At 43.5% G+C, this 27,630-nt stretch overlaps 2 protein-coding genes across 3 annotated transcripts in view; one reads left to right on the forward strand and one right to left on the reverse strand.

The window, feature by feature from the left end:
• The first annotated feature begins 994 nt into the window (after window positions 1–994).
• PCSK9 (proprotein convertase subtilisin/kexin type 9) lies at window positions 995–4,949 on the forward strand. The gene is made up of 11 exons (XM_071565171.1): window positions 995–1,033; window positions 1,135–1,258; window positions 1,460–1,593; window positions 1,963–2,104; window positions 2,181–2,377; window positions 2,519–2,702; window positions 2,999–3,169; window positions 3,419–3,567; window positions 3,680–3,845; window positions 4,339–4,520; window positions 4,782–4,949. Exons 1-11 carry the CDS (start codon window positions 1,010–1,012, stop codon window positions 4,947–4,949), a joined length of 1,641 nt encoding a protein of 546 aa, XP_071421272.1. The 5' UTR covers window positions 995–1,009.
• Window positions 4,950–7,846: 2,897 nt separating this feature from the next.
• The window catches only part of USP24 (ubiquitin specific peptidase 24), a 62,601-nt gene continuing 42,817 nt past the window's right edge, over window positions 7,847–27,630 (reverse strand). For both annotated transcript variants that reach the window (XM_071565872.1, XM_071565871.1), the window contains 27 exons: window positions 26,989–27,133; window positions 26,148–26,267; window positions 25,794–25,919; window positions 25,480–25,578; window positions 25,186–25,268; window positions 24,819–24,960; window positions 24,272–24,391; window positions 23,686–23,906; window positions 23,141–23,265; window positions 22,370–22,511; window positions 21,871–22,021; window positions 20,531–20,626; window positions 19,795–19,898; window positions 19,280–19,393; window positions 18,447–18,543; window positions 17,784–17,900; window positions 17,062–17,154; window positions 16,648–16,750; window positions 15,651–15,772; window positions 15,054–15,167; window positions 14,719–14,784; window positions 14,383–14,449; window positions 12,402–12,480; window positions 11,796–11,871; window positions 10,754–10,840; window positions 10,186–10,296; window positions 7,847–10,046 (listed from right to left, as the gene is read on the reverse strand). In XM_071565872.1, the coding sequence (XP_071421973.1) occupies window positions 9,984–10,046; window positions 10,186–10,296; window positions 10,754–10,840; window positions 11,796–11,871; window positions 12,402–12,480; window positions 14,383–14,449; window positions 14,719–14,784; window positions 15,054–15,167; window positions 15,651–15,772; window positions 16,648–16,750; window positions 17,062–17,154; window positions 17,784–17,900; window positions 18,447–18,543; window positions 19,280–19,393; window positions 19,795–19,898; window positions 20,531–20,626; window positions 21,871–22,021; window positions 22,370–22,511; window positions 23,141–23,265; window positions 23,686–23,906; window positions 24,272–24,391; window positions 24,819–24,960; window positions 25,186–25,268; window positions 25,480–25,578; window positions 25,794–25,919; window positions 26,148–26,267; window positions 26,989–27,133 (2,983 nt within the window). In that variant the 3' untranslated portion in view covers window positions 7,847–9,983. The remainder of the gene's footprint in view (window positions 10,047–10,185; window positions 10,297–10,753; window positions 10,841–11,795; window positions 11,872–12,401; window positions 12,481–14,382; window positions 14,450–14,718; window positions 14,785–15,053; window positions 15,168–15,650; window positions 15,773–16,647; window positions 16,751–17,061; window positions 17,155–17,783; window positions 17,901–18,446; window positions 18,544–19,279; window positions 19,394–19,794; window positions 19,899–20,530; window positions 20,627–21,870; window positions 22,022–22,369; window positions 22,512–23,140; window positions 23,266–23,685; window positions 23,907–24,271; window positions 24,392–24,818; window positions 24,961–25,185; window positions 25,269–25,479; window positions 25,579–25,793; window positions 25,920–26,147; window positions 26,268–26,988; window positions 27,134–27,630) is intronic.

The raw sequence follows: 27,630 nt of genomic DNA on the forward strand, positions 1-27,630 counted from the left end.
CACGGGAAAGCACCGACCGCATCCCGCAAAAAGGACATTTGCGATGTGTGACGACTCTGTAAAAAATGCCCAAACAGGATTAGAGGCTTTCATGGGAATTTATCCCTGGAGTGAGGCAGTAGGAGGCACATTAAAGCGTTCAGACCTTTCTGAAATCAGTCCTTGAGCGGCTGCGCTTTGCTCGCCAGAGCCCCCAGGGATGCGCCGGGACTCGGGGTGAGCAGCGGCCCCCCCGCCTCTCCCAGAGACCCTGCGCCGTGACCCACCGCCCCGCGCCCCTTCCCGCGTCCCCGTTAATGGTTAATGCGCCCGGGTGGGCCAAAGGGGCCGGCGGCCGTGGCGTGATCCCCGCCCCGCCACGCTGAGCCCCCGCCGCGACGGGCAGAGCCGCGGCGGCCGCTGGTGCGCTCCGGCTCCTGCGCTCCATGGGAGCGCACCGACCCCTCGGCCCCGCTCCAGCCCCCCGCCTCCGCATCGGCCCCCCGGCCCCGCTCCGACCCCTCGGCGGTCGCGCAGCGGGTTCCTTCGGCGCGGTTCCCCCGGCGCGGTCGCCCCGGCGCGGTCTCTGCGCCCCCGGGCGCTGCCCGTCGGGGCGCGGGTGCGAGATGTCGCCGCGGGCGCTGGCGCTGGTACTGGCGTTGGCGCTGGTGCTGGCGCGGGCTGAGGAGCTGGAGCTGTCGCCGGGGGCAGCCGAGGAGGGAGCAGCCGCCGTCGGGGCCGCCCCGCGGAGACCCGCCGCCTTTCATCGCGCCGCCAAGGTGAGCAGCGTGGAGTGGGGGGGCAGCCACGCGTCTGTGTGTGTGCCTGTCCCTCAAGCCCCAGCGCGGTGCTCGTGTCCCCGCAGGCGTCGTGGCGGCTGCTTGGGCGCTACGTGGTGATGCTGCGGGCGGGCAGCAGCGAGGCCGAGGTACGGGGCACGGCGCGGCGGCTCCAGGCCCGGGTGGCTCGGCGGGGACACCTGACCGAGCTGCTGCACGTCTTCCACCTGCTGCCCGCCTTCCTGGTGAGGATGAGCAGTGACGTCTTGGACGTGGTATGTGGGGCAGAGGACAGGGTCGTGGGGGTGGGAGCCCCAGCCGCATGGGGGGACAGGAGCTTCGCCATCATACTGGGCACTGTGTCTCTTCCCCACAGGCGCTGAAGATGCCGCATGTGAAGTACATCGAGGAGGATGCCTATGTGTTTGCCCAGAGCATTCCCTGGAACCTGGGCAGGATAGTGCCACCACAGCCCAGCTCAGGCGCCTACAGCCCTCCCAGTAAGCACTGGGGAGTGAGGAAGTGACCACAGGGGCTTGGGGAAGGGTCACTGACTCCATTCCCTCTCCTGATCTTGAGGGATGGGGAGATCCCCCTGCCCCATGGTGCTGCGGGTCTGGAACTGTATTTTGGGAGCATCCCAGATAGCCTGGTCTGACTACGGTGGTGGTTGCCTTTCCCCCTGGCTGCATCCCTGGCAGATAAAGGTGAGCACGTGGAGATTTATCTGCTGGACACCAGCGTGCAGAGCACCCACCGGGAGATTGAGGGCAGGGTGCTTGTGACTGGCTTCGAGAGTGTCCCTGAGGAGGACAGCACCCACTTCCACAGACAGGTAAGTCCTGAGATGCCACATGCTGCATCCTGGCAAGAGCATCACCCTGCATCCACCAAACCTTGGCTGGGCTTGTGAGACTTCCCAGGAAAAAGGAGACACTTGGCTTGGGGCAAAATGCTTGGCAAGACATGCAACAGCAGGAGTTGTGGTCCTGGGGATGTTGGAGCCCTCAGTGTGGTCTATTTGGAGCTGTGGCTGAACAGGGCAGGGCTCCTTTTTGGGGAAAACAGTCTGGAGGGGCACAGGTGCATGTCAGTGTTGTTGCAAGAGGAAATCGAGGTGGGATGGAGTGGGGAGGATGCTGTGGGATTGCAAACTTGCTTAGATGCAATGGACTGGGGCATGAAACTGCAATGCCTGCACCAGACCAGCAAGTGTGACAGCCATGGGACCCACGTGGCCGGGGTGCTGAGTGGGCATGACGCCGGTGTGGCCAAGGGCACCAAAGTGCACAGCCTCCGAGTGCTGAACTGCCAGGGGAAGGGCACCATCACTGGGGCCCTCAAGGGTGAGTGACCCCACACCCTGGAGAGGAGCATGCTCCCTTCTGGAGCCCTCCTGTGATAGTGCCTTGTCCCTCCCAGCCCTGGAGTTCATCAAGACAACGCTGGAGGCTCAGCCCTATGTGCCGCTGGTGGTGGTACTGCCCTTCACTGGTGCCCACAGCCACGCACTCAACGCTGGCTGTCGGCGCATGGCTCAGGATGGGGTGGTGATGGTTGCAGCTGCTGGCAACTACAGGGATGATGCCTGTCTCTACTCACCTGCGTCTGAGCCGGAGGTATGGGCTGTGGGGGTCCCCTAAGGCTTGGGGACACGCAGGGGACATGGTGCCACCTCATCTCTCGCATCAGGTCAGCCTAGTGGGCTGGGGCTGCGCATCCCATCCCGCCCCTGCTCCCCTCTGTCACTGCCCTGGCAGGTCATCACAGTTGGTGCCACCAACAGCGAGGACCAACCCACCTCCATCGGCATCCTGGGCACCAACTTTGGCCGCTGTGTGGACCTGTTTGCCCCAGGGGATGACATCATCGGTGCCTCCAGCGACTGCAGCACGTGCTTCACAGCACAGAGTGGGACCTCACAGGCCGCTGCACACGTGGCAGGCAAGTTAGGCTCTGGGGAGCAGGAAGGGCTGGTGCTGGGCACATTTCCTTGCGGGCAGATGGCATCAGGGATGCCTTAGCTAGGGACATTTTTGAGTGACATGATGCTATGGGTTTGGCATGTTTGTCTTATTTGTGTGCTGCAGCCTGCACAGAACTCCTGCATCCTATGTGTGTGGGCGATGGGCTGCAGGGATGCCTTCTCCTGTCTCTCTGGGGTTGTGTTGCTTAGGGAAGTCATGTGTAGGTGGCTTTGGGTCCCCTGGTTCTCAGTGCAGCCCCCTGGGCTCTTGTAGGCCTTGCTGCCATGCTGTTCAGTGACGAGCCCCAGCTGAGCCTTGCTGAGCTTCGGCAACGCCTCCTGCATTTCTCCACCAAGGATGTCATGGACATGACGTGGTTCCCAGAGGAGCAGCGTCTCCAGACACCCAACAGTGTGGCTGGGCTGCCCACCCAGCTGAGTGCAGGTAAAGACCTTGCTGCCTGCTGGGTGCCTGACAGAGCTCTGTCCTTATCCAGAAAGAAATGCTGAGATGAAAGCACAGTGTGTCAGCAGGGCATGTCCCTTTCTGAGCTGTGCTGGGGATACTGAGCCTGGGTGCAGCTGTTGGTGTGGAGAGGTAGGGGAAGACAGAGCCCAATCCACGCTGTGGGTGCTAGGTGATCTGTGGGTGTCACTGTGGGTATCCACCCTGCTGCTGACACCACCACTGCAGAGGAGCAGCTGTACTGCCGCTCGGTGTGGTCACCACGCTCGGGGCTCACCCGGCACACCGTGGCTGTGAGTCGCTGTGCCAGCACTGAGGAGATGCTCAGCTGCTCCAGTTTCTCACGCAGTGGCAGGCGGCTGGGGGAGCACATGGAGGTGAGCAGAGTGTGTGGAGGCAGAAGTACTGCCACCAGGATGCCCCACAGGCTCAAAGGGGTGTCCTCAGGCCCCCAAGCACCCTAATGACACCGTGCTGCCCTGGCTGCAGGACAAGGATGGGCAGAAGCACTGCGTGGCCCACAGCGCTTTCCAGGGCCAGGAAGTCTACGCCATTGCCCGGTGCTGCACATGGCCCAGGGCCAAGTGCTGGATCAACACCAGCTCCTCAGTGGCCGAGGGGGCCAACTGCTCCTCCTGGGACCACGTGCTGACCGGTAATGCCTGAATTACTTAAGCTTAAGCTCTGCCAGGGGAAATTTAAGTTGGATATCAGAAAAAAATTTTTTACAGAGAGAGTAATCAGGCATTGGAATGGGCTGCCCGGAGAGGTGGTGGATTCACCATCCCTAGAGATCTTTAAATGCAGATTGGACGTGGCGCTGGGTGCCATGATCTAGTAAATGAACTAGAGTTGGACCAAGGGTTGGACTCAATGATCTTGGAGGTCTTTTCCAACCCAATCGATTCTATGATTCTATGATTCTATGATTCTATGAATGATGGGATACAGAGCCTGATGGCCAAGGGTTTTTCTTCCAGAAAAATTCTGGGTTGTGGGGGTAAAAGTGGGTGTGAATGCTGGGGTGAAGAGAAGGGATACATGTGCTGTGTGCACGGAGGTGGGAAAGCTCAGGGCTCATCCCTTGGAGTGTGCACTGGGATGCTGCTGTGGCTGCCCCACACTGACAGTTCCTATCCCCCTGGCAGGGTGCAGTTTCCACTCTCCCACCATGGGGCTGAGTGATGGTGGCAGACCCATTGCGGGGCCAGGGAGTGGGCCCAGCCACTGTGCCAGCAGGATGGAGGTGATGGCACATGCCTTGTGCTGCCCCGCTGCCAGCCTCGAGTGCCGGGTGAAGGAGCACATGTCCCCAGGCTCCGAGGAGAAGGTAGGGATGGGGAACATCCCTCCACTATGGTGGTGTCTGATTATCCCTCTGCTACCTTGACGACAGGTCAGGTTGGCTTCAGCATCTTACTGTGGCTGTCCCAATCCCAGCCTTCACCAGTGTCCCCATTTACCCACCATGGGACAACCCACCCAGCTGGATGACACCAGTCAGACCACCCTGAGTCCTGAAGATCACCAGGAATGGGCAGGCCCCTGCTCCTTTGGTGACCTGTGGAGCATGACTTCTTCTCCCTGTTAGGTGATGGTGTCCTGTGATGACAGCTGGACACTGACAGGCTGCAGTGCTCATTCCCAGAGCCCCAGCACCATGGGAGCCTACGCCCTGGACAATACCTGCGTGGCAGTTGGTGTCCCTGGCAGCAGCACAGCTGTGGCCATTGCCATTTGCTGCCGGAGCCGACAGTAGGGACGGGCTGAGATGAGGTGGTGGCTTTCCTGGCCTGGTGAGCCCAGCACACCAGGGATGGGTGCTATGCTGGGCCACCCTGTCCCTTGCTCAGGACCTTCCCCGCACAGTCACAACATGTGGCTGCTGACAACCTCTGTATTTGGGCTGCTGTGATGGTGGGTACAAGCTCATGACCCTCTCACACACGGTGGGGCCAGGACTCAGGGTGGCTCTGCAAGAGCTCTCCAAGCAGTCCAGCGCAGCTGGAGCCCTGCCCCATCACCAGAATCATTCCAGAATCCTTTCCCTGCCACATGCTGGATCCTTCTATAAACACCCCAACTATACTGAGCCATGTGTTGTCACCCAATATGACAAAACCACCCCCTTTTAAAGAAAATAATCCTGTGCTGAGGATTGCTCCTTTCTTTCCCAGTTAGTTGCTCATTAGTTGTCAGCTAATGCTGCTTAGCACCTGGAAAATCCTAGTTTAGCCATTTTTTGGCAGTTTTATAATTGCTTACTTGTGTTCCTATGAGACTTCTTTACTTTTGAGTCAAGTGTAAGGGCTGTAGTTTAAACAGTCTGCTTGTTTAATTAGATTTAAATCTGCATTGCTACAGTCAGCTACTGCTTCATTAGTGCTTTTTTTTGTTGTTAAGTCAAAGTTAATGATCTGCTGGTGTTATATGTTAACAGTTTCCTTTTCAGGTCTTCCCAAGACACATAGAACCAGCTGTAATTCCTTAAAAAAAAGAAAGGAAAAGCTTTCATAGCACCTTGTTTTTACACTTGTACCTTATTTATTTCGAATTTTATAAATAAACATTTTATAAATGTCTTTTCAAATTAAAATTCATAGACCAGTGCTCATATGATCCATTGTCTGTCTTCATGTACATTCCCATGGGGAACCAGTCTGGAACAGGGAGCTGGTACCCATCCAGCAGGGATGCTGCTCCCCCAAAGGAGCTTTGCTTCATTAGTAAGCCAGCCACAGGCCTCCACCTCAGATCTTATCCCTGCCTGGGGTCTCAGGTGCTCCTGCACGAGCACTGGCACCCTCAGAGGTCAGTGCAGACAGCACAGGTGCCCTCCCTTTGCCCACAGCTGGGCTGAGCTCTGGGATGGGCCCCAGGACCAGGGCCACAGTTGTGTTGTCCTACACACATGCAAGAACAGAAGGACAGGGACTATGGCAAGAGCTTCCAGTAATGGAAACAAACATCATCCAGCTTTGGGGAACGTGCCCCTGTGCTTGTGCTGCTGTTGTTACTAACACTAGGCTTCACTTGGAAAGTGTTGGAGCCCTACAAAAATGACAAAGCTTGTCTCAGATGATGCACGCAGCAGGGAAAGGCTGAGAGGCACCAAAAGCCACCAAAGCTGTGTCTCACTTTTCTTTTGGTGTTTAGCAGCCTCCTGGTACTATGATACATAATTTGTGTGGTGTTATCTGAGGACAGATGAAAAAAATAAAGCTTTATACCACAAGCACCAGGTTAACCTGTCAAACTTCAGGTGGGTTGGGCGTTTTCTTTCCCCTTTCAAAAGCACCTTGCAGATCTGTTAACTCCAGCTGTAATTGGCAAGAGATGACAGACCCAGCACAAAGCACCACTTTGAAAGGTTGAAACTAATTGTAACTTGTTAACTAAAGCTGGCAACAGCCCAACCCTAATCTAAATATATAATTACACAACATGGACATAATTACAGCCCGTAATTTCATCAGAAAGAACCTGAATTTTTCATGAAGAGGCAGAAAAGGAAAAGGGATGTCAGTCTGAGAGCTCCCCAGCTCTGACACAGCAGGTGATTTTTCAGCAGGCTTCTTAGGCTGTAACTCTCAAAACATGCACCAGGTATTTCAGCTCTGCTGACTTCCCTGCGAGAGGGGAGGATCCAGCAGAAGACGTGAGTTTGTTCCATGCATGATAAGCCAGACAAAGCTTTCACAGCTTAGTTCAAGCGTGCATAAGCCTGGTGGAAGGAAACAATATTAAAAGATTAGCCCTTACTTAGCATCTTGTACGTGGGTAGGCAGAAAAGCCTCTCACATTCAGGAGAGCTGTGCTGATCTCAGGGAGGCTGTGGGCAGACCGGCAGCAGTTTGCAATGTCCATCCCATACTTCCAGGACTGGTACTGCCAAGGGAGAGCACTGCCTGGGTCATGCTGAAAAAGTCAAAGTCCTTGCCCTCAGAGCAGAGGACAAAGGCTGTCAGAAGGCAGAGGCAGGATGGCAGCCTGTCCTGGTTCCCAGACAGGGGAGCAGGGGAACACCAGCTCCATGGCACTGCTGTGTGTCCAGCTCTGCCCTTCATTCCCACAGAGAGGCAGGATGAATGCATGCCCAGATCACCACAAATCTGGGATCTGACACACAAAAGGTGCTCTAATCTGCGGCTGCGAGCATGGCCAGGGTAAGTCATTCTGCTAAGAAGGTCAGGGTAAGGTGCACACAGATATCAATCTGACAGTGCACCAGCACAAGGACAGCTCTGGGGGCCGCTCAGCTGCTTCCATTTACTCTGGACAGGAGCCAAACGGCAATCAGGGCACCCTCTCAGAGCTTATCATCTGCAGGGCTGGCCTAAGGAGTTTCAAGATAAGAGGATCAGCAAGACAAGAGTGTAGCAGTGTGTGCACAGTCTAAAGATTACACTAGTTTTCTGTGAAAGGAATAACTTTATTCCATTGACCAGGAATCCCGAGACTGTTCATCAAGACTGCCTTTTTTTTCCAGTGCCAAATGTCTATGCATTAATTGGACTGTATCTCCCCCCCGTGCTCACAGCCAGGATGTGGCCACTCCTCACCAAACATTTTGTAAGCTGTATAAAAACATTTTCATCCAAAAAGATTGGCAGTAAAAATTACAACATAGAAATGCATCACAATTTACACAAAAACTAGTTTTTGTTGAACTCTATTTTCCAAAAAATAATCTTCAGCAGGTTCAAATGACAGCAGCTGGAAACAAAAATAATTGACCGAGTATCATCTTATTGCAAATGATAACCATTGACTTTGTACAAGCATGAGCAGAACGATGAAAAAGTTTGTATTGGTTTCAAGTATACAGTGGTGATGAGCCAATCCTGATGCAACTCCCATCAATGCTTCCCGGGGCCTGCAGTTATCGAGGATGTTGTTTCCATAGGAAATAACAGGAACCTGAAGTGACAAGTGGTGCCAACCCATAGGAACATTATCAGCTTCTTCCATCACCATCACTGCTGTATACTGACTTCTTGGGGAGATTTATGAGCCATTAACAATGTAATAGGGATGGGGGAAGGAAGAAAGGGTATCCGTAAGAAATGATTTATTCAAAATTAATTTAAAACATCACATTTAAAATGTCCCAGCGCATCATCAGAAACATTTATAAAATGCTAAGTCTGCCATGTGTCTATGAAGACGTTGTTTGGAAAAGAAAGGGAGATTCACTACAATGCCACCCTTACTTTGCACGTGCAATTCGTGACGACGGCTCTCTTACCCCACAATAAGTTAGGAAGCTGTACAGCTGACATCAGATCTGATGGTTACTTCCAACAGTGAAATGACTGGTTACTTTCAATATTAGTGCACAACAGTGAAAAGCTGTCTGCTGCTTTGTGTTTCGGCAACAGCATGTGAAAAGAAACAAAAAAGGCACTTTTTGGCTGGTTGTGCCTTTAACTTGGCAAATTTATCTATTTTGGAGGTACCCAGGCACTCCTTAAGATGTCCCCCATTACTGTGCATGTTTGTTTATATAATTTCTTTAAAGTAAGGCAGAATTCATAAATAAAGGCAAAAAGCAGTGCAGAAAATGTGACAAACACAATGTACAAAAGATGAAGTTAGTTGGCACAAAAGAAACTTGTATCCAGAGCCAGAAATCACTGAACTGCACTTGACATGGAAAACAAAATTGTGCTCAGATCACCCCAACTGGTTTCCAGTTGTTTGTGAGCAAATTAAAAGAGCTGTGATATTTTAAACGTTGCCTGGTCAAGTGAAAAAACAAAGCCAATTCATTCTTTCCCCGTGTTACAATTGCTATAAAATCTGCACAACAGTGTTCCCAGCTCACTCAAGGAATTATTCATCATATACAACCAATACCAACTTTCTCAGTAATTTCAAAGCATAAGCAAGTGATTGCAGATCCATGACTGAGACTACATTTTATTCAATATGTCTCCAAAGATAAAAAAAATTTAATGAGTAAACTGCAACAGAATTCCTTCTTAAAGTGCTTTTTTCTATTAAACTACTCATTAACTTTTTTTTAAAATTCACCAACATCCTTGAATAATAAATGCTTGTATACCTAGAGAACAAAACTTTTTTTGGTGCCCTTCCCAGTTGTCTGAAGGGTTTTCAGAAGGGTACCAGTAAAAGATGACTCATTCTAGAGCTCCTCAACCAAACCACTCCATAAGGAATCACTCTCCTTATGGAGCAATCTTGCCGATCTCATCGAGGGCTTTACAAAGTAGCAGGGAGACATATTAAATACAGAAGTCCTTATGTAAACCCATTCTTTAACTAATATTTTACAATGAAATGTAAGCCATCACACATCTTTACAGAAATTTGAATATTCCTTTTCAATATTATCAGAAAGATTAAAAATTTGCCCTCCATACATAAGGGCAGTCTGTTTCTTTTTTTTTTCCTGTATAAAAACCAAAAGAATTTTTTTGCAGCATCACAGAAAAGCAACAGTTTTACATTCACTCATTTAATGTTCACATAAAAATTCAACCACTAGCATTTGTGTATTTGATAAAATCTTCTTGACACACTTTTTTCGGTGTTTGGACTGTCACAAGCTACTGCAGATGAAGATGCAGTTTTCTAGAGCATTTATTGATCTGAAGCCTTCATGGCTAAAAAATGCTTTTAGCTTTCAGGGAAACAACCTCCTCCAGCATTGCCTCTGGTCCTGTAAAGCCACTGCTCTCCCAGGCACAAGCAACACGACTCCAGTTCCAGTAGGTACCAGGCATTAAATGTTTGAGTTGATCTGTTCTTGTGTTCATAGGCATCTCCTCTATGGGTCAACATCATCAAGGTCACTTTTGGGCTCACCAATCATCATAGGAGACTCTGAGCCCTTTTGACACATAAAGGATGGGGAGAGAAAGGCAACAGCATGTTACTTGTGTGTACAGTCAGTGATGGTTCTGAGCTGAGCCCCAGGAACCAGCGGTCACAGAGCAACACAACAGAAGGTGAACCTGCCCTTATTTTACCTGCTGCAGGTGCCTCTCCCCGTTCTCGTTGGCTGGACTGCTTTCTGACCCGTTACTGCTTCCAGACTGATCCTTCTCATTCAGCAAGGCTGTGGCATAAGCCAGTGTGTCCTGAGTAGAAAATAGCCCAAAAGAGTGTCAGGGGCCACAGTTATCCCTTCACTTCATAATTATATTTAAGTTGTGTCAGGTGCCATGGTGATCCCTTCATTTCATAATCATATTTTTTTAAAATTAATTCTAAAAAAATAAAGCTGCTGTACTGAGAGAGCTGGGTCACCACAGGCAATTGTGAGTATTGACTGGTATCTCAGAAACAACCATAGGGTCTGAGCTTCTAAAGGAAGAGTAGTCTCAAGTGCAATGGATATCACAGAATTGTTATGGTTGGAAAAGACCTTTAAGATCACCATGTCCACCATTAAACCATGTCCTCAAGTGCCTTATCCACATGCTTTTTGAACACTCCCAGGGATGGTGAATGAAGTTGCCAAACCCAGAGATGGTAACTGGAAAGCAAGAAAGGAAATCAGCAGGTTTAACATGGTCTCCCAGGACTGACACATACCTGTGCTGAAATAGTGCGCTGGAAGGTTTTTGCAGTGGATGTTTCATTGGACACATTACTCTGTGGAGCCCAGTAATGTTCAGACATCTGCATAAAAAGCCAAGAGAGCCAAAAAATTGCCATATGATCTTTACATGTGTAAAGCCCAAACCACTTGTGAGGGTGGGTGAACTACCAAGTCTGGAACAAGCTTCCTGAATCCTCTGGCAACAAGCTGGAGATCTGGGGCACAGACAAGCACACACTTTATATGCAGCCACAACTGCCAGAGAGGTTATTGCTACTCAGCTGAAAAGTAGCACCCAACTCCCTTTATTTGCACATGTGTCCAAGTTATGGAGTTCCAGCTGAAAAGTGGTGGATTCAGGGTATACATGAGCCAGTTGAAAGTAAAAATGGGTACATCAGGACTATCCAGACCTGTCAGTAGCAGCTGTCAGGACAGAAAGTCAGCCTGGAGTTGGGGTATTATGGAGTTGTACACGCCGTTCTGTGAGATGCAGCATAGCCCTGTTTGGGCCAGTTCTGCTGAGCTCCAGGTTTCCAAAGTGTCCTTGGACACTTACTAAAGTTGGCCAACCAATGCTAAGTTTAGAGAGAAAAACAAAAACTAGAAAAGTTGTACCTGTCTACAGCTGTGCTTTGTGCAAAGCTGTGATGATTCTGCAAGGAATCCACTCATTAACACACTCTCTGGCACCAACACACAGGCAAAGGAAAACCAGTATTTTAAAAACAGTGAAGCCTTCTCACACAAATATAGTGACACTGAAGCTTCCCACATGGCAAGGAATAATCATTATGACCATTTCACACTTGGTTTTATACACTGTAAATGCATCTATGCCTGAAAAACATGGGGGCCACTGGAGTCCTTGCATTGCATCAGATTTAGCTGCATCCAAACTGACATTGTAAAAAATGAAATAGTTGTATTTTGTCTTTAGAGTCATCTCAGAGAGCCATGTAGAGGATGGTGATTTCATCATTCTTCTTGTAAACAGTTGACAGTTTCTCTATTACAGCCAAATAGCCAAATTACCTTTTTCTGTAGCCACTGCACAGCCCAACTCCAGTGGTGGGAATTCTCCTTGAAATAATCTTTTGCAGTAGGGCACCTTGGGAATTGAAATTATATTCATTAGTCAGGGACAAGGCATTCTGGCTAACATAAAAAAATACAAAGGCTTCTCTGTGTGCACTGGTATCACTGCAAACTCTGACTTAAACTGTACAGCCCTGTTATTAATTGAATAAGCAAGGGCAATAATGTCTAGAAAAATTACACAAAGCAGGCAACCACACAGCCTCATGTATTTCAGAAGAAGAACTAAACAAAGAGAATTTAGGAATCATAGTATTTCAAAAATCTATGACAGTTTCCTTATGTTTATCTGGTGTTAATGTCAGGCTCCTGATCTGCAGAATGACATTTGCCTTTATAAACAGAAATTATTGTTTGTTATCAGAGAAATCCATTCAGGTACTAAGTGAAGATTTTACTTCATGTTGACACATGTACTATCAAGATCTTTAAGTACCAGTAACAAAGGATAAAGCTGATCAAAAATAGTACAGTAGTAGGCTAAGGAGTCACAGATGGTCTAAGGCAGGGATGAGGTTAAACTCTGAAACCTGAATTACTCACTTCTGAGCCAAAGTAACAAGGAACTTGACACACTGGTAGCAACGGCTGCTGTCCACATGATTGCTGTGGTGCATCAAGGCTGGGGAGAGAAACATATGGATAAAAAACCAGAATTCAGCTTGCTATATACCAGCCAGTCTAAAAACATGAAGATAAAATTTTAAGTTGGGTGGTAAAAGTTGTTTTACAGATGTTAGCATAAGTATTTGTGTTAAACACACTGCTGGCAGTTTTCAGTACTTCCACAACTCTATTGGATTAAAAAGAGAATTACTGCATTTTCACTTTGATCTTTCAAATGCGGTACCTGAATTTTAAAGAGTTCTAATGCAGTTATTCTTCCCTATAATCCATTTTACGTTAGATAATCACTATGGTTACATTTGTCTGAAGGAAAAGAAAGTGTTTAAAACCCCTATAAATGAACCACAGCATGAGATTCCACCTGGACCAAAAGTGGCAAAGCTAGAGGAATGTTTAAAGCTTCATCACACAAACAAGCATAGCAGAAATCAACAGCCACGAAACTGTTCCAAGGGAGACTTGGGCAAAACCCCAGGCCATCCCTATCAGGAATTTTTCTATACCATGAATTTCCACATCCTTTAATAAAATTCTTCGACTGAGGAGAAGCATAAAGATTTTCACGGAGCTGCCACAATCAGATCTGCTACTCAAAAGTTAGTCTGTCCATAGTCAGAAAGGAACATTGCAGTGTAACCTCCAAAGCTGGCAAAAATTGGTAAGGAACTGTAAGTTGCCAGTTTTAACACTGTTGAAGCAGAAAAGATGATTAAAATTACAGAACTGCTGTACTGCAAATTATGCATAAACATACTATTAAGAACCACCAAAACCTTCTATTTGCTGATTTCCTTTCCTGGACTAAAACTAGTCAATGTGAGCAATGGTATTCGGTGCTGTTGTGAGGGAACAAGGTAAAACTACAACATCAACTCCCAAAACTCAGAGCAGTTCTTGATGCCTTCAACATAAAAATCCAACTGAGTATCTGCACCTCACCTCTGCAGAGGAGAAAAGGTCATGTATTGCCCAAGTTACAGGGTAGAATTGGTCCAAGTGGGACCAATTTATGCAGAACTTAAAACCACCGCTTAGCTATTCTTACACTGCTGCATATTCACTTCTATCAGTCACATGGAAACTACTAAACAGAAGAGCACTGAAGAGAGAAACAAAGAACAAAGCTAAATATTCCTTCTAACTAACACAGACTCCAAAACAACTGAAGGTGAAAGCCACAACCTGAAGCAGCTTCTCATCCAAACACCTATGAAAGAGCTGCTCAAGCTGCACTATGTGCATGCCGAGCACCAGGTGGTTACCCCACATTTCCCTTGCACACACAAAGCCTCTTCTCCTGGTGCACATGAAATAAGCTCTCATCACTTCTGGGACTTTTCTGTTGCTTTTGAATGTTTTAGTAACTTCAGAAAAGTTTCTGTATCAAATGGAGAGACAACACTTTGTATGAGCAGCAACAAATGGGAGCCACCTGTCATACTATGAGGCTATGCTGCAGGTATTAGTATAATCATCCTTCTGTGCTGAACCAGTTTCTTTTTATGGTAATTAGAATCCTGACAAAACAAACAAATTTCTTGAGATATGTAAGAAATAAAAACTAATTTTTAAGGATTCACACAGTTCCTGTTATGCTAATCAAAGGTACTTCCCCCCCCCCCCACATTACACATACACCCTGATCTGTTTCTTATTTAAATAAGTTAGCTCTCTTTCCCAATTCAATTCCTTTCTAGTCTGCTGTCACTAGAATATTCTAATCTTTATTTTAGGGTTTTGAGAGCATTTTTTGTGGTGGTGGCTAAATCAAATGTGTAAAGCTGTTTTCCCTGAGAAGTAAAAGTTTTGGAAGATTAGAAACTAGGGCATGATATGAACCCATCACCAACATCAAGGTCAGTAGGAAACAGGAGTGTTCACCCACTGGCTTACTTGCCTATTAATCCATTTTCAGTTTCAAAGGCAAATTTGATGCGCTCTACTTGTAATGGGTCCTCAATAACCTGTTAGGAAAGGAAAAGATCGATTTAGATACGTTGTGTTTGATACCTGTATCTAATCTATGGAATGGTTTTAATCACCTCAACATGAAAACCACGTAAGACTTGTTTCATGCATCACTGTATTATTAAGACAGCAATTTAAAAAGTAATAAAAACTCCAAATTGAGGGATTAAAAGAGATGTGGGTGTGGAAATTACCAATGCAGGCCTGACTTTTTTTGTTACACTATACAAAATCTATCCTGTACAAGTCTTTACCATCCACCTACCAGTATCTCATGGAGTAACAGGAATATGTTCTTCAGTTCATGAGGTGGAGCAGTTTCCAGTTGGGTCTGCATATAAGAAATAAAAAGTTACTTGGACAGGAAAATATGTTGATGAAGCAAAGAATTACAAGATACCTTTACAGACTTGTGACAATTTGGTGATTTAAACAGTAAAAGCCTAAAAATAAGCTCAAACCCTCCAACACCACTCAGAACCCAACAAACTGCACTGACTATTCTGCAGAGCCCAGTGCCATTATCATCCACAAGACACAGAATCACCCAAGCCTAGGAGAAAGACTTATGCAAAAGGCTTACCCTGGTGATCTCCCTACCTTGATGAAGTGGAGCACAGTGAAGGAAAAGTGCTCGTTGCAGAAGCAGCAGTACACCACCATCTCAATGAGAACCGACAGCGATCCCGTCAGCTCTCGCAGCGCGTACATCACCTAAGGGAAATGAAACCATTTCAGACACAGCCATACAAGTATTTTTAAGAAAATCAGTTTGCAATAGAATGTTGGTGTTTTCCAGGAAGGATGGATGCAGCTTTTCCTCCCAGCACCTGCATGGGCCAGGAGGCTGAAGCCCTGCCCTCTCAGCACTCCTTCAGCTCCTGTTGCCCACCTCCAGCTGGTCAAGTATGATCCATTAAGTCAGAGAGACTCAAGTCATCATCTCCTTTTAACATGGCAAAGAGATGCACAGGCACTTGCAAACTGTGCATAAACTCTCAATCCAGACTCTTAAATTTAGGGATATACTAGAAGAGGTCAAGAAACCAAAGGAGCCTTTAGGTTCAAAATAATAAGCACATACACCCGAGCTGGCTGGTTTTTTTAATATTCAGTGTTTTTCATGCAAGGATGCAACAAAGAAATCATATCAGATCAGCTTCTAGGTTCAAGCAGGGTAGAATTTTGAACAGATACCTCCATTAAGTAGGGTTTTCCCTCAGACAGGAATAACAAGGCTTCCACTTCTTCATGGAGCGCCAAAAGCGGCCCCGAAGCAGTGATGCTTAGAGGTGGACGCTGCTTAAAGAGACCAGGAGCTATAATAGCAAATACAAAAACAATCCACTAATAGATTAGTTTGTTCTAACACACCTTGAAGACACTGCTGTTCATCTGGCACCATCTCTAATCTCAACATTCATCTCAACTAGTTTTACAGCTCTTACGTTACCACTCCAAGTAACAATTTCTTGCACACTGAAGTGTCATTTACTTTAGTGACAACAGGCAAAAGAACTGCAGGAAGATCAAATCAAAATGTGCATAGGACTACCAGTATCCTGAGCTTTAGTTTTAGTCCCAATCACTGTTGCACATTCAATATATTCAGAATGTCCATAATTCTTCTGTTACTTCCTGATTTTTGACTGCTTTCAACCCTAGAGAGAAATTAGTTACTCTTTTAAAAAGATAAGTTTCAACTCAATTCCTCCTTCAGAAAACTGAAGATTTTCACTTAATCCTTTATTATCTTTATTTGGATATTTCTGCCTCTTGTAAGAAATAACTAAGAGAGATTTAACTGTGTGTTATTCAGCCATTCAGTTTAAATACTCCCCTTCAGATTAGCAAAAGACAGCACAAATGTAAGCAAAATACTGTTAGGCTGTGAGTCTGTTCAGCCAACGACACAGCTTGATTCACTCACATGAGGAAAGACTTTTTAGGCATATGTGGGAGGGAAGAAGATACAATAAATATCAAGATTTCCATACCCCACATACTCCCTGACTGTAATACTATCTGTTTGCCACAGCCTCTTAACACATTACAGTAAAACAAAAAGTAATCAAAGGTATGCCAACCATTACTGCTAAAATTCAAAGTTTTCTATTTTCCTCACTGATATTAAGTTACTCCCAGTCAAAGTAACTGAAATGCAAAGTTACCAAGATAAAAACATAATTCTTACCAACATTTCTTTGTGAGGAGACGTCAGAGTGCAAAACAAGTAGTGCTACAGTGTTGTGAAGATATCCAAACTCACGTGCCTGTGCAGAACTCCACCTGCGATTCTGCTTAAGCCAAAGAGAGATTCAGTTAACTCAGGTTGATTCAGTTAACTGTGGTTAAGCCAAAACAATGTCCTTACAGTCCACCACCATGGTGTAATACTCTGGAGTGAGCAAAAATTTAATTATCAAAACCATGATGCTCACTTCTGCTAGAACAGTAATTTCCATGCTAACTACACATAGGTAGACTAAGACTTGTATGAAGTTTATAGAATAACCCAAGGATTATCCTACCACATGAAAAGCATTTACAATTAATTTCAGCATCATAAACACAAGGATGGACAAACTACAGCATAACACATCCTTACCTGATTACTCTGCCGGTTGGGGCCGAGGAGGAAGTTGATCATGTGCCTCAGAGCAGAGTGTCTGAGAAGAAGACTGCTAGCCCTTATTCCCTGCTGTTTAGACAACAAGAAGTTACTTTCCTCTGCAGATAAAGGATTAGTGCTCAGAGGAACAAAAGTAAAATGCACCAGGTTAAAACCTGCATTTTTCACTCTAAAACCTCCATAATATCTCAGTAAGGTAAGAACTGAAGAGCTGTTTCATTATATAGAGAACACATATACACTAGATCAGAATCAACAAGTACAAAATAAATGTCATATAAGAAAAAAAAAGTAAAAAAGAATGGGGAAACAGAGGGAAACCATATTGTGGTAAGCAGTACAGTCTAGTCAGTTACTCTGCTTCCTATGGGACAAAAATCCTGAATGCTGGATTTTTAAAAAAAAAAATAAAATTATATATATATGTTTAAGAATACCCCCAAACAATCCTTCAAAACAGAACCCCAAAATTCAGGCTCTGGAAATTACATCTTCCATTGGTATACTTTGTTGGCATATTTTTGTGTGATTTTATCCTAATTCAATATTCAAAGCCATTTATTTAAAAAGAAAACCCTAATAAAAGTTCTGAAAGAGTTTCACAGTGCTGCTAGACCTTCTATAAATAAGGATCACTACCTGTTTTACAACTGTCCTTTAAAATTTAAATAAGCATGAAAAAGCTAATAGTTTCTTACCTTCTGTACAAAGTTATTGAATAGCAAAAAGTACTGAGCACAGTTTTTACAGTTTTCAGGTACATCTTTATCCAGCAGAGCAAGTAGCACCTCCAGTAACTGATGTAGAGTTTTTAACTGTGAAGAAGAAAAAAATATTAATTTCTATGTAAAGAACTGTCTACTGCTTAAAAACCCTAAGTGTTTTATTTATCAGAGTTTTAACAGAAAATGAAGCCTTTAACAAGAACCATACTTGTATGTCTGGAACAAGATGATTTAGTTAGTACTGTTATAGCTTCTCACTGAGTGAGGAAGGAGAACCAGTTAAATACTCAGCTGAGATCAGAATCGGTGAAAGAAAATAAATGCTAAGAAAAGGGTCCCAAACTATTACAAGGATATGTGGTAGCAGTTCAAAAGACAAGCTGAAATCCGTCAGAATTGTATGTAAGTAACACTTCGAACTTAAAACTTGGGGAATTACTGCAGCATGTTACCTCCTTGGGTAAGAACAAACAAGCACTAACCTATTCCAGAAAATGAAGAGCAACAAGCAGAATCAAGACAAAAGCCTTTCACCTTGTCATTTACACCTCACACAGTGCCATCTGCAAACACAGCAAGAGCCACCAGGCAGAGACAACCTAGAGGATTGCTGGTGATGAGGTGACATTCACTAACCTTCTCCTGATAAAGCAAGGCACTGTCGAGGGTTTTTTCAAGGATAGTGGCTACAGCAACTCGCACCTCTCTGACACTGCATTCCAGGAGGAAAGTCCTGGAAGATAAAAGGTGAAGCTGCAAAGAGAACTGAAATCAATGTGTTCACACGGCTGCTATGATTAAGGGTGGTATTTTTCATTTATTCTTTTAACAGCGCATATATTTCTATAGATAAGCTTTAACTTATTTTCCTGCACATCACTAGTAAGGCCTATAATATCATTTGATATTTCTTTATTCAAATAACAAAAAAATCTGTAAAGGCTCTCATAGGACCCTGTTTTTCAATGCAACTTCCACGACAATATTTTCTTTACATTGACTCATCTGTCTAATGGTGTCAGATTGCCAAAAATTTGCCTTAGATGTTTTCAAAACACCTATTAGCTCATCCTTAGCTTGTCAAGAAAAATTCTTTGCAGTTCATCTGTGATCTTTGTCGGGTAAGTACTTACCTTACCTTACCCCAAACACTTTCACCATATTCTCCTTTCCCACCACTTGCAGGAATGACTAGGCAAACTTAAACACATTCCAAGGCATTCCTTGAATGCATTACACACCTGCATCCTCCTCCACGTACATTGCATTATTGTATTAGATTTTTCAGAATTACTCAGAAAGCCTCAAAATCAGAGAAGATACTAGAAATAAACCCCTAAAGTGTGTGTTTGAACCATGTGCACAGTCAGCTCTTGCGGAATACATCAGTATAGGCCAGATCACGTTCTTAGGAAGCTTTTTCCATACATGAGACACAAAACACACAAGACAGAATTACCAGTACTTACTTTACAAGCTCCCGGCCCTCTGGCCCGACAAAATATTCAACTAACCACTGACAAGCATCAATGCTTTTGGAGAGCAGTGCATCTATGGTGGCAATCCATTCTTCTGTATCAGCCCTTTAACAAAACAGGGACAACTGTCAGTAATCAAAGAGAAAAAAAATCCTTGAAAGACAAAAAAACCACAACCCAAACTGTATTTCTTGTTTGCCAAATAGAAAGAATTTTTACTTCAACATACATCAGATGGCTTAAGACAAAACCACTTAGAGAAGTTTTTTAGAACAACTTGCTGGTTTTAAATCCATTAAAGCCTTTCCATGACCAAACTACTACCACTGAAATAATGGACAGCAAACTGTGAAAAACATGATCTTCTCCTAGATTTCTTTGTGATGGGATTCCAATGGAAAGCAGGAATATATTCCTGCTCCTGTGAATATCTGTACTACCTGCAGTATATCCAGGTGCTAAAAACCTCAGAATATGTTGCTACAGGACCCAGACCAAGGCCTTACCTGAGTTTCTTCTTGGTTCGGAGATAGGTTTGGAAGAGGAACTGCACTGCCAGCTGTAAGCTCACCTTTGCCATGCACGGATAATAAGGGTGCTTTACCTTAGTCTGAGAGAAACATCACATTTAGTCCAGAGCAGAAGTGTGCCTGCAGCACATATGCTGTCTCTAAACACCCTCATATGTTCTATTCAAATTATTTACTTCATTTGGAAAATATAAACTATTTTTCTGTGCTAAATCAGTTTCCAGTGCTGACTATTCTAGTTAACAAATATGCCAGAATATGAATAAATTTGCTGTAAGGTCCACTAGATCTGTGGATTTCATACATTTAATAAATGCTGTTTATTACTTCATTCAGAAAAATTGAATTAAGAAACTGTATTTCCAATTAAAGTCTATCAACTATGAGGTGATTAACACTCAAATATGGAGAGGAATTTTTGTTCCTATAGAGCTCAGTTTGCACCATTATAAAAAGTATGTTTTATTAAATAAATTTTACTATGGCAAAATAACATTTCTTCAACTACTAGAACAGGAAGCTGGAGTCTGCTTTGAGGTAGATGTTACCATCAGTGTGAAAAGTTATTGAAGACAAGGAATTCCTTGTCTGGAAAAGTCAACTCATGTCAATCCTTCTCTTTTAGTTTTCCTGGCTGTGACCCAAATAGCTTCGATGGCCCTTTTATCCACCATACTCCGAATGCTCATCAGATTAAAATCTAAGTACTTACAGCATTCAGTGAAGCTAATGACAGAACAAAACTGAAGTAGTCACTGCTGTATACATCTCTGTTCTTCATAAATTTCAAGTTTTCATCTCTCACCATCTGTAAAAGTTAAAGGAGGAAAAAAAAAGCTGTCAAAATACACTTCTCTAACGAAAATTGTATCTTTTATGTAAATGTGTGGTGTCTAAAAACCAGTGTCAAACTTAATTTTGTTCCCTTCTGAATCACTACTTCAGCAGAGGTAAAAATACAAACAGGAGACTTTGAAGATTTGTATAAAACCAATGATTGTCTTTCAAGGGTATTACAAAACCACAGATGAGGGACCTAATCACCTGGCCATTAAGAGAAAAGAAAAAAGGAAGAAGTTGCAGATAAGCTCTATTTTTAGCTTGCTTTTAATAAAAAAGACAAGAGAACATCCCTCAAACCAGAAAGCCTTGCTTAGCAAATTTAAATGCACAGAGGAAGAAGCCCTACTGTAATTACAAGCTGCAGTCACAATAAGATGTTTAAATGTCAGGACCTTTCTTCAAATGAGATTTTGCTGAAAGACTCTCAATAAATTTGAGCCAAATTCTGTTCATTCTAATAATGCAATGCCAGATATAAGAATGCCTAAAGTGACTGTTGATGCCCTGATACAGCCCATGTGGAGACCAGACAGAGCCTGCAGAGTTTATTCTCCCTGTGTGTGTGATGCAGGATGTCTTGCACATGGGCAGGGCAGCAGGATGGTGTGTTTAGAAGGCTGGACCAGTGTTGCATGCCTGCAGACCAAGAGCATCCCAGGTTCCACCACTCTCTCACTGCTCTACCAATGCCATCACACCTCCATTTTCAGTCCTGACTTGCAAGGATGCCTTCAATATCTGTGTTTTCTCCTTTGAGAACATACTCAGTATTACATAAGCTAATAGACAAGAAACAGCTGGGTTTTGGTTTCTCTCACTGCTGCTCTGCTTTCTATATTCTTGTGAACTCAAGAACTTGAGGATGACTGTAATTTGCCATCATCTCCATTACTCTTCAAGCGTACTTCAAATGAAGCACCTTCTCTGCTTTTCTCTCCCTGCTTGCATGCTGACTGCTCCCATATCTTGAGTTTCACTAATTTGCCTGCAGCTTCTTCAAAGCAAGGAATGATGGGTCAATTTTGTGAGAAGGGACAGCAAAATTTACAATTATACGCCACTTAGTAGCGTGTTAGTAACTTTATTTCAGAATCCTTTGCTTTCAAGAAGGGAATTACTTCCAGGTGACATTCAAAGTTACTGTGTTCCTCTCCCTAGGTGCTACAATTTCATGAGGGGGATTTCATTGCCACTTTCAGGGTGCTCTACCTGATATATCCGCACAGGCATTTTCTCTACAAAAAGTCCCTTTTTTTCTCCTTTTCGAACCAACTTAGTCAAGATGGACAGACGGTCACTGTTGGGCCTGTGGGGTCGAGGTGATGACTGAGGTGAAATTTCTGGTGATGATGGAGCAGATCTGAAACATATACAAGCTCAGCATGAATAATGAAATCCTACAACAAATCTACAGTTTAGGTTTAAAATATCAGTGCAGCCAAAATGATCTTAAGGCAAATTTGATGACAGTCTAAATATAGTTCTTGAGGCTGTCAGTCAGCTTGGACTTCTTACTGCAATAGTGACAGCAGTATGGAAATGATGAACATGATAAATGACTGTTCATTAAACAGCTTAAAAACCAAATGCAAACAACAGAGGGGTCAGTATATTCCTTTCTTCAACAGGAGCTATTGATTTCTTAGTTATGGAGAGAGGTCTTGATATCAACATAAGAGGAACCTGTACAGATACAAGAGGAACTTACAAGGAGAGGTCCTCGGCTTCCTGACGCACAACACTGACTCGACTTTTCTTTGGTAGGACAGGAGAGTTCTGATCAGACACTCTCTGGTAAAACAGCATGTAGGCATTCCAGTAGCGCCGCCGCACATCGGGGTAGGGGTTGGCTGGTGGGAGAAAAGGCATTCAACAAAGGCCCCTGAAAGTTTAGTACCTTTTTCCATGCCTACATGGAAGGGAAACTGGGTGTGCAAGGAATATACACTGTGGCAGCATAAAGTCGTTTGTCAGATCCAAACATCATTCTGTGTTGGTGCATCACAAAAAAACTTGAATTCTAAAATATTTTTGCATTAAACATGTGTATTTTAAATGTATAATTATCTGAACTATGAAACAAGTGGGTATTGTAAATGTACTTGAATAAATTCACTAAGGTATTGAAAAGTTTAACAATACGATGCTACACCAGTTCTGTGCATTTTCACTAGCCTTAAATAAGAGCTATTTAGTAGTTGGGTTTTTTTAAGAAATATTTTAATGAGATGTCATTTTACTTTTGAATCTCTGCTATTAAGTCTACAAAGTGCTGAACAACAGTGAATATAGTTCAATTCATATTAGGCCATATATAAACTTAAGTCCTTCAGTAAAGGGAAGACTTTAGGAAAAAACGGTGTCAGAAGGGTTATTAGACCGAGTAACTCAAAGTAAATATAATGGACTGAGCTCTACTGCTAGTGAGAATCAGTATGAAATATGAAGCTACTGTAAATCAATTTGTACTTCTGCTTACATTGATCATAGACTTTAGGTCTATACTCTCCACCAAAACATTCATATTCCAGGGTTTCATCAGTCAAATCAAATTCTTCGACAACGGTGTCATTAAATTTGTACCACTTTCCTTTTCCACATCCTCTGTGATCAAGACAGAACAGAAACAAAGTTACTTCTTAGTAAAAAAATGAACCATCATGAATACCCTAGAAACGACAAGCCTGAACTCATATTTGTTTTGACAGGAAGTAGAAAGCTCAGTGCAGTCTGTGTCAAAGTTCCATTAAAAAAAATTAAGCTTGATGAAAACTATGAGAAGCACATCACCTACAACTATGTGCAACAGAAGCCCTCAAACTGCAAACGAGGTACATAAGAATTGCTGAGAATTTTGTATTACAATGTCCCATATTTTTGTGTTGTCTTAACACTCACAAGGCTGTGTGTTAGAAAAGGGAAGAGAGCTTCCAACACAGCTCCAAATGGTTCACTACACCTTCCCAAAACAAGTAGTCTTTAGACAGCTCTCAAACCTCCCACATGACTTTTCTTGCCCCTTACCTCCTGTCCTTTATGAAGGAGTAGTAGTGCCCTGCGTGTGCTTGGCCACTGTGAACAATCACACCAACGAGCTCATAGTTCTCTGTTGGGGCAACCTTCTTCCTCGGGGAGCCTCCACCTCCTTGGTCTGTGTTTCTACCATTGTCCCCCACTTCTGAGGATGAGTCCTGGCGAGCCATCCCTGACACAGTGTAAGGTTCCATGTTCAACATCCAGGGAAACTGTTCAAAGAGATTTTTCAGATTAACCAAGACATGTGTGTAGTTTTATGAGAATTGTATTAATGCTTTCCACATTGGGAACACCAAAGGAAAACATGGCACTTCAACTTCTTATGCTTATGACACTGTGGGTAAAAAATAAAATGCTTTTAAAGAGCTTTGTCGATCTTGTTTTCTGAAAGGAATTTTCCGAGAATGTTGTGGACAAGGAAAGCTCTAAGGGAAATCACTTACTTTCTATAGCATGATCATACTCAAAATTTCTGTATCAAAACGTGGGGGAAAGCAGGAAAAATGAATGGAAAGGGTAAGAGTCCACTACACAAAGCAGTTGTGGAGAGCACCATACAGAAACATTTTCTTACCCTGATTTGTTCATCATATTTAATAGAACGACCACTCTCCCAGTCAAAGCCAAATCTCATCAGGTGAATCACCAACAGGCTTGGTAAGACCTTAATGCAGGTGCGCTTCACTGTAGTTCTCTTAAAAAGAAACAAGAATATCACCTCTATCTATACACCTCAGGTATTCTGCAGCATCCTTCTACAGACGCGAAATGTACAATACAGCCATAGGGGACAGGATGACCTTAGGATGACTATAATGCATCCAAATATGTTAACTTACAGAATATTTATATAGAATTTATAGAATATTTATTAGTTACAGAATATTTATATTTATAGAATATTTGAATATCCTGCCATCCTTCTAAATGTTCAGTCTACAATATGAATTACCAGAAATTAAGAAAGCTATCTGCATAAATTTAGGGACTGAATCTTTCGGTTATGTCTTGAATGTAGCAGGAATAGGCAGTACCTAAGCATGGCTTCCGTGACCATGCAATGCTCAAGAAAATACTAAACTACAGGTGAACCTTCTTTCATATATATACAGAACCAATACCTTTTCTTTGCACTTTTCACAGTAGTAAGCATTGCTTCCTTCCAGAACTTCTCCTCTAACAAACTGATCCAGTGATATTTCCAGGCTTTGACATGAAGTCACACCAAGGTTGAGAGCCATGAAGGCTTCCTCACGCTCATACCTAAATTCAAGAAATAAAACAGTCAAGGCCTTGACAGAGTGGAACCCACCCAACCTACAGTAACAAGATATGCTTAGGAAAGAATATTGCATTAGGCCAACGGCTATCACAGCTGTGATGCTCACAAGGCGCATACATCTACTTGGCATTGCTTTTTTAACCTACATATTTTAGTAGTCAAGGGAGCACATAACTTGGTAACTAATGGACCAAATTTAACACTACCTGTGAGGACAGTCCTTGCAGATCTTCTGATCAGAGAAGATTCCTTGAAAAGTATTCTTAAATATTTGGTCTCTTCCTATTTTCTGTTGGAGAGGTAAAGTCAGACATCAGTTGGATATATTGCAGAGTGGAAAACCAAGAAACCAATAGGAATTTAAAACTTCTGAATACTGTGCAGATTATAAAAGAAGCCAAATGGCTCTCTGCCTTCTTTTCTAGAGTTCAAAGGAGAAAGAGAAAAAAGGTACCAAGGAGATGCTTATGAACCAGGAAAGAAATTGCTGAAATGTTTACCTTGAGGTACTCATCCATTTGATCTATAAGACTGGTGAAGAACTCATAAGCATCCTGCTGCTCTCTAACATAAAGTTCCTTATTCCACATCTTGAAAATCTACATGAAATATAAATACATAGAAAAAGGTGGTTGTTCCTTATACATATCCCTAAAAAAGGTAATTTTTTATAAGACATTTGTTATTTTTATGTGTTTTGACTTTTGAAGTAGGACTTACATTATCTCTACAAAGTCCTCAATAAGAAAAGCCTGAATAAATTATTACTTTTTAAGTAGAAAAGCTGTTTATTCTGAAGAAAAAGATAAAATACCTTCCAAAAGTTCTCAGGTACATAATACTGTAGCTTGCTTTCCATCAAATGACCAAAAAGAGATTGAACTTGATAAAACACATTGTCATCAGGATTGTCTGTATCATCATCAATGGAAAGCAAGGCCTGGAAGGAAACAAATAACCTTATTATTTCGTGGTAAAATTATTACTGTAAGTTGTCATGACACACAACACTACAACATATAATTGATATAAGTTATTGTGTATATATATATTTTAAGTACACAGTTGATTTTTTAACACTTAATTTACAAACAGTGCTAAGATTAACTTGCAGTTCAAATGGAAGTAATTCCAAAAAGAGGACTTTAATGGATTTTGAAGCAATTACCTCTGGGAGACCAGGCTGCATATACAGCTGCTGGAAGACAGCATTCATGTAACAAGTAGCACCACCGTTCTTCAGTCCCACAAATCCTGAAATGGAGCGACTATCCACTGGTGGAAGATACTAGAATGACAAATACATTTTTCATCCCAGTAAGTTCTAAAAACATGGAACTCCAACAACATACAAGAGCTTTTATAATCACCTTTATATCATAGAATCACAGAACAGTTTGAGTTGGAAGGGACCTTATAGACCATGAAGTTCCAACTCCCCTGCCATGGGCAGGGACACCTTTCCACTATCCCAGATTCCTCCAAGCCTTGTCCAATCTGGCCTTGAGCACTTCCAGGGATGGGGCAGCCACAGCTTCTCTGGGCAACCTGTGCCAGGGCATCACCACCATCACAAGGAAGAATTTCTTCCTAATTTCTTCCTTCTTCTTTCTACCTAAGCCAACTCTCTTTCAGTTTAAAACCATTCTCCCTTATATATGAGCTGTTAAGAACAATCTAAAGGAAAACCCAGAATATAAATTCTTCAAGACTGCAAGGGTGCTATATTTGGTCATTTAAATACTTAACACATAGCACAAAACTGTTGAAAATAGCCTAAAACTAAAATAATAAATAGTAACATGTGTGATATTTAGGAAACACTTCTTTCTTATTTGGATAATAACAGACAAAAACCCACTGAAGCATTTGGGCCTGCATTTACTCTTATTTGCCTACTGTCATTTAAAACTGAAGACCATGGAAATTCAATGAATGGAGCAGTAAAGTAAAGCATGCACAATACTCCAAACCATGCTAATGCAAATAAGAAAAGGCTTCTTGCTTACATCAAACTCCTTGGTAAGTGCAGGGTCACACTGGTGGTGCATAGAAAGCAGCTCTTTCGTAATAAGCTGGAGATTGGAGGGTGAGCTATCAGCCAGCATTACCAGCACTTCATAAGCAGCCAATCTGCTGTCTGCTGTACTGCACCTGGAAAGAAAATCACCTCTGAGATCTATTTGGTAGATTACTCAATTATTTCTAATTTCAGAAAGCCTTATTACTCAAAACTAGCGACAATTAATGCTCAAAAGGAACACTTTAAATAACAAAACACTCCCGAGGGACCGCAGAGGGTTATTTTTTAATTTCTTGGGGAAGGGGAATGGGGAAGAATTGAAACAGCAGAGTGGCAAAGGAAAGCAGACTCCCTTTACTGACATGGATACACTTGTTAACATCCTGTAACAAGGCAAAATAGGTGCCTAGAAGGAAGAGACAGAATTGGTGGTTTGTCTGAGGACTAACAGATAGTCTCATGTAACACTGATGGAGACATAATGACTTATTCACAGGGAGAGAAGCTTTGAAAGATCTAAACCAGGTAACTCCCTTGGCTACAAGACACGACATTAAGACCCAAGATGAGCTAGACCAGTACAAAACACTTCCACTGAGCTCCTCATTGAACACACTAGCCCTTTCTT

This window comes from Pithys albifrons, chromosome 10, assembly GCF_047495875.1.
Source record: "Pithys albifrons albifrons isolate INPA30051 chromosome 10, PitAlb_v1, whole genome shotgun sequence".
In the NCBI taxonomy this organism is placed as follows: domain Eukaryota; kingdom Metazoa; phylum Chordata; class Aves; order Passeriformes; family Thamnophilidae; genus Pithys; species Pithys albifrons.

Bases quoted from the DNA above. Each gene is read 5' to 3' on its own strand.
- PCSK9 (XM_071565171.1), top strand. From the start codon at position 1,010: ATGAGCAGTGACGTCTTGGACGTG. The intron at 1,034-1,134 runs GTATGTGGGGCA...TCTTCCCCACAG, and splicing joins GCAGTGACGTCTTGGACGTG to GCGCTGAAGATGCCGCATGT. The intron at 3,846-4,338 runs GTAATGCCTGAA...TCCCCCTGGCAG, and splicing joins CTGGGACCACGTGCTGACCG to GGTGCAGTTTCCACTCTCCC.